This window comes from Protobothrops mucrosquamatus, unplaced genomic scaffold (assembly GCF_001527695.2).
Source record: "Protobothrops mucrosquamatus isolate PMUCROS unplaced genomic scaffold, P.Mucros_1.0 scaffold11488, whole genome shotgun sequence".
NCBI classification, from domain to species: Eukaryota; Metazoa; Chordata; class Lepidosauria; order Squamata; family Viperidae; genus Protobothrops; species Protobothrops mucrosquamatus.
In genome coordinates this window covers 1-8,510 of record NW_015397267.1, presented here as the reverse complement: position 1 = coordinate 8,510, position 8,510 = coordinate 1, and the positions used below count along the sequence as shown (strand labels likewise).

General features: G+C 41.7%; 1 protein-coding gene across 1 annotated transcript; it reads right to left on the bottom strand.

The window, feature by feature from the left end:
- Positions 1 to 290: 290 nt before the first annotated feature.
- LOC107301318 (poly(ADP-ribose) glycohydrolase-like) lies at positions 291 to 8,201 on the bottom strand (the record flags this gene model as incomplete). The annotated part of the gene is made up of 4 exons (XM_015830560.1): positions 291 to 369; positions 4,067 to 4,214; positions 7,199 to 7,274; positions 8,141 to 8,201. Coding segments are annotated over 4 exons (364 nt in total), but the record flags the coding sequence as incomplete, so codon positions are not given.
- Positions 8,202 to 8,510: the final 309 nt, after the last annotated feature.

The following is an 8,510-nucleotide window of genomic DNA, read 5'->3' as shown; positions in this document are numbered from 1 at the left end:
ATTTCTAATAAATACAGGGCATTTTTATTGTTTTTAAATGTTTTTAGTATTTTTATTAGTAATATATATATTTTTTTCCAGCTGTAAGCCACCCAGAGTGATTGACGGAAAGAGGAAGATATAGACATTGACGGATTGAATGAATGAAATGAAATGAAATCCAAGAGGGAAGATTGAGGTGTCCCGCTCGGAAGAAACGATGGCCTGGATTTCTGAAGAATCCCCCCCCCACACATTATGTCAATATCAATCTTACTATTTAAAGTTCACTTGGAGGGTCAGAATTTTACCTGGGCGTGTCATCTTCATGGCTCCTGGCCCACTGGTAGGTTTCTGCATAGCCAGTATATTCACTGTACTGTTCAGTCCCTGAATAATAAAATAAAAAAATTGTGGTATTAAAGGGTTCATTTTCAGACGAGCAATTTACTTTATTCACTGCAGACATTCACCATGGATCCAGCTTTTCTCAATGTTCGAGGCCAGCAGTGGGGAGGAAGGAGAAGAATTATTAACTCAAATGTAACCTGGATGGGATACTAAAAAAGACAGAAGCACAGAAGACCAGAAAGATCAATTCAAAGGGAAAAGATCCGTCCTCTCTCCCCAGGAAATGTAGTATATTCTAAATCAGCGGTTCTCAACTTTGCAATTTAAAAGATGTGTGGACTTCAACTCCCAGAATTCCCTCGTCAAGAGTACCTAGAAAGAATTATTTAAATCCACACAAGATGGTTTAAGCACACTGAGTTTCTCTTCCTGGCCCCCCTCCCAGGAAATGCATTTGGGTCCTATGCATGGACTCAGCAAATTGTTTGAAAGGTGTCTTTGGAAATAATAATGATGATGATGATGATGATGATGATGATGATGATGATGATGATGATGATGATGTTGGAAGGGACCTTGGAGGTCATCGAGTCCAACCCCCTGCTCAGGCAGGAAACCCTATACCATTTCGGACAAATGGCTGTCCAGTCTCTTCTTAAAAACTTCCAGTGTTGGAGCATTCACCGCTTCTGGAGGCAGGTTGTTCCACTGGTTAATTGTTCTCACTGTCAGGAAGTTTCTCCTTAGTTCTAGGTTGCTTCTCTCCTTGATTAGTTTCCATCCGTTGCTTCTTGTCCTGCCTTCAGGCACCTTGGAGAATAGCTTGACTCCCTCTTCTTTGGGGCAGCCCCTGAGATATTGGAACATTGCTATCATGTCCCCCCTCGTCCTTCTCTTCGTTAAACTGGACATCCCCAATTCCAGCAACTGTTCCTTATATGCTTTAGCCTCCAGTCCCCTAATCATCTTTGTTGCTCTTCTCTGTACTCTTTCTAGAGTCTCAACACCTTTTTACATCATGATGACCAAAACTGGATGCAGTATTCCAAGTGTGGCCTTACCAAGGCCTTGTAAAGTGGTATTAACACTCCACCTGATCTTGATTCTATCCTTCTGTTAATGCAGAGGGATGTTCAGAAAGACATATAGGACACCTCTTTTTGAGCTGTTAAAGTAGAACAACATTTTCCCAATCTCCCCAGCTGTCATAGCCAGCTGCATAGGCTGATTCTACATAGGAAAAACACCCACTGGAAATCCACCATATTCATAAAAGGTTCACATTGTATTAATTTTCCGTGTTAGAGTTACATAAACGAAGCACTCGGATTTATTGATTTTCACATTCCGTCTGCAGCTATCAAAGCCAAAGAAACAAAACATCTCAGAGTACAATTATTTAATCTTAAGATTCTTTTGATTCATTGGTGTGTTTTCTGCATGACTGACCTCATATCTGTTAGTGGGATGATCTCAAGCAGACGCTGGTCAATTGCAACAAATCTAATTTATTTGCAATTTCTCAAGTCTCTTCTGCAAATTTCAGCAGCACGGCCCTATCCATTAAGTCACTGAGTCAAGATGCATCATTGGGAAAAAAAATGAAATCTATCAGACAGATAGCTGCACACAGCAAAAACCGGCTTAAGCAGAGAGGTGGAAGCCAGCCAAAGATCTATTGAAGATGATGAAATGGCGTTTTCCATTAAGAAAGTAGGAGACTGCATCACAGATATTAATTAGAAAGCACCAGGATAACTAATGACTTTGAAAAAACATTTTACTTTGATTTGCATCTTAGCTGCAGAAGCTTCATGTTTTTGGATGCAAGATCCAGAAATGGTTTGATTTACCCATAAGAATTTTTTATCTCTTTCCACCAAGCTTTGTAGGATCATCAGGTCTTAATATGCAAACCATGCTGACATTTAGTAAACAACTCATAAAGATCTAGTAGTTGTTCCATGGGTTAGTTATCTCAGTCTAAAATTAACTTCACTTCCCATTGGGAAAATTTTTCATACAGATTAAGGATGAAAATTATAATTATAAAATACTCTCAACTCGCACAACCATTGTCGTTTGGGTCCTGTAAAGCCTATCAATTTTACTTACGTTTAAGCAACATTTTTAAACCAATCTAAGGGCAATGGGTTCATTTATCTTATCCCTCTCCCTATTAACAGTATTTTCAAATCAATGTAAGAGCAACCACTGGTTCATTTCTCACCTCCGTTTTCCATTTTCTGTTTAACTTCTTCAAACTAATTTGCAAACCTCTTTAAAAATGGCATTTATTTTCTGATCAAATCAAAGCATCTCTATGAGGGTTATTTAGCTGTTCCTGAAAACATCTTTCTGCAAATTTCCTGCAAAAACCTCAGAGCCACGAATCCACTTAAAGTAAGTGTTAGAGTGTTTTGAAAGATTGTCATATTATTCAATCGCTCGCGTAGGGGAAAAAAAAATCCCTGTGATATACTCTATTAAAAACCACAGGGCCTTACCAAACCAGGGGAAATGACATTCCATTTTGTAAATTGATCCTCAAAATTAAATCGCCGTACGCATCAGGGACTAAAAGCTGCAAAATACTACAGGTGTCATGGTTCCGACAGATGAAACTCTTCAAAGAACTTCGAGGCAATTTTTACCTTAAAGAATCTTTATTGGAGTAGCATCGCTTCGGCACGTACATAGTTGAAGCCAAAAACTGGATTCCCCTCCCCTGAACAAACAGTATCAAAGCACCATTCCCTCCTCTAATTTACAGTCATAAATCACATTCTCCAATTAGTTTGAAATGCAGACTTCCCCTCCATTACTCCATCCCGCCATTTCTTATCATCTCCTATTTCAAAAGCCCTGAGTTCACACACTATTACAATATTGTTATGTCTAACTAACTCCCATCACATTCCTCCTCCTCCTCCAGTATCATCTAATTCAAAGAGTAAAGCATAAGAAAGCTGCATCTCCATATGTTGTCGATGTTAGGAGCATTGACAACAGGAATGGTCCCGCTTAAACATTGCAGAATTTTGTTCTTCTAAACCGAGAAACCATCCGTTTCTGTCATCATTCGGGATAAGCTATCGATTTTTGTCCAATCGATAGATAATTTCTCTTCTAGGACTCATGGATTGACTGGACGGTCTTAAAGAAGCGTTCCCAGAAATGACAGAAGGACCAGAAATTCTATGAATGACCAAGAACGCCCTCAAGACCCAAACTAAAGATGGGGGTGGGGAAAAATAAGGGAAATAACAGCATCAACATCCTCAAGGTGAACTGTGAATCTAGACAACTGCTCTTTTTAAATGTTCCTCTGATTGTGGAAAGGAAAAGCTGGTTAACTATGAAAAATATGACTAAGGAAGAGTAGAACAGAGGAAAAATAACAGGTGAGGGCCTTCGTTCTTTGCAACACAACGAAGACTAATATTTGCAGCTCAGGGTTGAAATGAGAGGTTGTTGGCGCCCTCTGAGCTTGGCTGTTTTCTTGCATAAAACTAGACTAGCACTGATGGTGTTACCTAGTTGGGTGATGAAACGTCTTCAAGCAAGCTCAGAAAGCACCAAGGAGCCCTCCAATAAAGACTATTCCAGATCTTGTTGTATCATCTCGATTCTAGAGCAGAGACAATCTTGACTCACTCTTTGTTTACCAGTGCTCTTGTGAATCAAGAGTTGAATTTTGGAATCCACAGGAATTAATCTCAAGGCAGTTACTCACCCGTGATGATCAGACACTCGTTGTGATCCAGGACCTCCGTCACGAGACGAGAGACTATCAATTCTGGATTGATTAAGAAGCGGATCTCTTCTTGCACCAATCCTGCGCCAGTGACGCCCCCTCCGACAAAGCGGTTGGCAAAGTCAACCTGACAAGACACGTCGAGCATTAAATTCTCAATATTTGGCTTCAAAAAAGCCCCAAACGAATAGGAATGCCATCTCTCATGGTTGACAGTTGTGTGGTGGATTCTGATCACACACTTTTAAGCAACTTGACTTTATTCTGTTCATCGGACAAGGCTATCTTAACGTTCATTCTGAGTTTCTTAAACTGTGCTTTTGAGCTATGCAAACATGCTTAAAAAAGCCAAAGGCTACGATACAAATGGGGCAAAAGCTGGCCTCCGAAGCGTTGCTCAAAATACCAAACGTGTCAAACCAAAATACCAAACAATTAAAAACCAATATCATCTTTTAAATATTTAGTCTGCCCTAGCAAGGCAATTTGCTTTGTTTATTCAGGATCAGAACGCCGGCAAGCTGAAACAGGACTGACAATCACAGCCCTCAGGTGGAAATGTTCTGGATTGTAGTCAAAAGTAAATTTATAAAAGTACAACAATGCATCTGGACGTATTTTTCATTCCTCGTCCCAGGGCTACAGTTCTTGAATGCTTTACGATCAACGAGCAACACAACCAAAAGCCATGTTGATGTTAATGCGTATTTAAATAATAAAAAAATATATATACATTACTGGAAAATTGTCTTATATTTCAAGCAAAACACACACACACACACAGTGGACAGTTTTCTGGGCTCAACTGGAAAATGGATCCTGCGGTTAGTACTTTTCCAACCTTAAGAGACTTAAGGCATGAAAAACAAACAGCTGAAGAAGCCCAAAGAAGCAGGAAACTGCAAAATGTTGTAACAGCATCCTGCTCCAAAGATTTGATCGATTTATGGATAGATAGGTAAATAAATAAAATTTACTAGCCACCCATCTTACCATAGGATGGGATCTGTTATTACTCAATCAACCACCCTCCATTGTGCTGTTCCCCCACTGGAGACCCAAGCTGACTGCCACAGTGATGTTTTTAGGCCCTTAGGAAAAAATAGGAGGGTTGGGGCCAATCTCTCATGGGGGGGGATGTTCCAGAGGGCAGGACCCACAGCAAGGAAGGCCTTCCTCCTGGATCCCGCCAGCCAGAATACTTGGGCTGACGGGACCTGCAGCATGCCTCCTCTGTTGGCAAATTGGCACGGGCCAATCCCAGCGAGGCGAGACGGTCCCTCACATAGCCTGGATCCATGCCATGAAGGCCTTTAAAGATCTTCCCTCCTCCCTTTAGCCATTCCTGAACAGCATAGCCATCAACAGCAAGGACACGATCTACTGATTAACTACATTTATTTTGTACACCGTAGCAATATCCAAAGACGCTAATCAAACTGAAAACCCATAAAAAAAATGTTGTTTTGAGCACAAAAGGCTGGCCCTTTTCTGAGACGCTCTTAATCAAATTTATGATCATGTGCCACTGAAGCAATTTAGTTAAGTGGCCTCTAAAAACTGGCACCAAGCTAGTTTCTGGCACTATATTAACAATACGTTTACGCATATTCTCCAATTTGGAGAAACTAGTGTATTTTCACGAGGCTGCATACGAGACAAATGTCCTCGCTCTTCTAAGCCATTAATTTCAGTTACTCCTCTTTGACTCCGGAATAGGTGATGCACAATCTTCTTAATCGCACGACTGTTGTCTCTTGAGAAAGAAACAAACAGAACTCTCGGTGGTGCTTTTACAGATGGAGAATTTTGAACTTCATCCAAAGTTTATTTAATTGGCGTTGTTTGTGGTTCATGACTTACATTTACAGCCTGCCTTTTTCTCAGGATTCACGATGTTTGTCGTGAAAAAGCTCCTACGCTATCCCCATAACAATAATCCCACGAGACTTGCTTAGACTGATGTTCCTCAGCCTTGGCATCTCTGCCAAGTGTGGACTTCAGATCCCAGAATTCAGAAGTCCGCGTATTTTTAAGTTGCCAAGGTTGAGAAACGATAGTATACATCAGTGGTTCTCAACCTTTTTAATGCCGCAACCCCAACCTGTCGTAAGTCGAGGACTAAACCGGTCGTAAGTCGAGGACTAAACCGGTCGTAAGTCGAGGACTACCCAACCGGTCGTAAGTCGAGGACTTTCCCTGCCCGGGAGCGCCGCGCATGCGTGGTTCCGCCCCCTGCGCCGGCCGAGGCGTAGCTGGCAAGCGGCAGAGACGGAGCAGGCCGACCACCAGCTGGCCCAGCTCAAGGGAGGTAAGGCACCCGCCGGAAAAGGGGAAATAAATGGCGGACAGCCTTGCTTGGCGACCCCTGTGAAATGGTCGATCGACCCCAAATGGGGTCGCGACCCATAGGTTGAGAACCGCTGGTATACATCAAGATAAAGTGGCTGGTCTGTAGTGAGTTTTTAGGGTTGAACCTCGATTTATCCAGTCTTTAAGTTCAGCATCTTCACCACTCACTGACTTTGCTCTGAATGGGATTGATCATGCCCAACTGTTTAAGGACAATAAAAGGATACACTTGTTTATTTGGGTTTGAGGTAGAAGACAACAAACAACAGGTGTAGACACACACTTCAAAATTCTTCTCTCTCTGGCTTGCAAATATGCAAACAATGCCTCAGGATTACGGACGAGACAAGACTCCTTATCAAACTGTTCTGGCTGACTGGTTTTCAGGTCAAAATGATTCCTCCCGTAGCAGATGAATCTCCCTAAACTTGCTGAGCTGGTCACCAGACAGGGCACAGCAATGCCGCTCTCAATTTTAATTTTAATTTTGTTTGAAAAGGGGGAAAATTGAAAAACGGGCAGCCTGTCAGTCCCCTACTCTGGACCCCCTTCCTCTAACATTTGTCAGTCTTCGCCTGACCTGAAAAAACAAAAAAACAAAAACAAGCTCCATCCAGGTCTTCTGACTGTCAATCAAAAGGCCTTTTCAAGATGGGAAGCTGAGCCAACAGAGAATGCTAATGTTGCGATGGGATGTGTGATAGCTTCGACGCAACCCAGCACAGAACTGACGGGTAGAGGTGTGGATTCTATGCTTACCTGGAGCATCCCTTGCCCGTTGCTCTCAATCGTCCCTTCATAGGTGACATGCAACCTGGGCATTTTTTTCTGAGATCTGTAAAAAAGAAGCATACCAAAGCAACACGGTTGTGGGTGGGTTTTTTTTGAGGGGGGGGAAGTCCTCATTTTAATATGCTCTGCATCCATTAATAAAGCAGTTGCCACTTCTTTTGAAGAAAGTTCAAAAACAGCAGGACACTCTGTACAGGTGTCAACGCCGCTAACATCGGATGTTTCTGCATTGAACAACAGATGGAGACGTGGCCATTTTCTTCCTTTCGCTTTTAGAGTTAGATGATGCTGGGAGGAGGGTGTGTGTGAACAAGAGTCCAGCTCGAGACATAACAACACTGAGCCTAGCGTGAGAATCAAGGTTGTTGAAATCAGAGATGATAAAAGAATTGGCGGGCTGGTGAGCTGGAGAGGAAGCCCGCGCTTCAAGCTAATTGGGGAATGTGATTTATGACCGTTAATTGGAGGAGGGAATTGTGCTTTGATACTATGTGCCCAAGGATGGGGGGGAGGGAGAAATTCAGTTTTGAGCTTCGAATATGTAAGGGCCGATATTATGCTACTCGAATAAAAGGTTCTTTAAAGTAAACAACGCCTCGAGGTTCTTTTGAAGAGTTTCATCTTATTATTCATTATTCAGGAAAATCTGTTTCCTTTTACAGTATGTGTTTTTGTTCCTGGCTGGTAACAAGCCAGGTTTCAAAATGTTGCTACTTTGCTTACCAATTAGGCAACAAGGTGTTAGTTTTAACTTGTGACAGTGGCCATTGCTATGTGTTGAAATCCATTCTCTCTGTTTCAATTTGCATTTTGAATTCAACAACTATCTTACTCTCGGCTGAGTTTTCACCGCAACGAATTGAAATCAATATAATTTTTTTAAAAAAGGATAGATTTGGTTTGACTTACCTTTCCCACTCTGGAAATTCCTGCAGACACTGTCTGGTAAACGTCACAAGTCCAGTGGGTTCTTATAAGCAAAACAGACCAAAACAGATAAAATATTAGTAAGTTAAAAAAAAAAAATCTTACGGGACACAAGTCAGACAAGCCTATGCTTCTAAGCTAGAAATATAAGATATTTTGGGGGAAAGAGAAGGAAGTTTGACAGCTAGAAAGAATTCATTTCCTTCGGCAAAGGGTCTTATTTTGTGCAGCCACTATTTATTTATTAAATTTATATGCTGCCCATCAGACTATCAAGTGACTCTGGGTGGCTTGCGATGTCAGGACAAGAAGCAACGGATGGAAACTAACCAAGGAGAGAAGCAACCTAGAA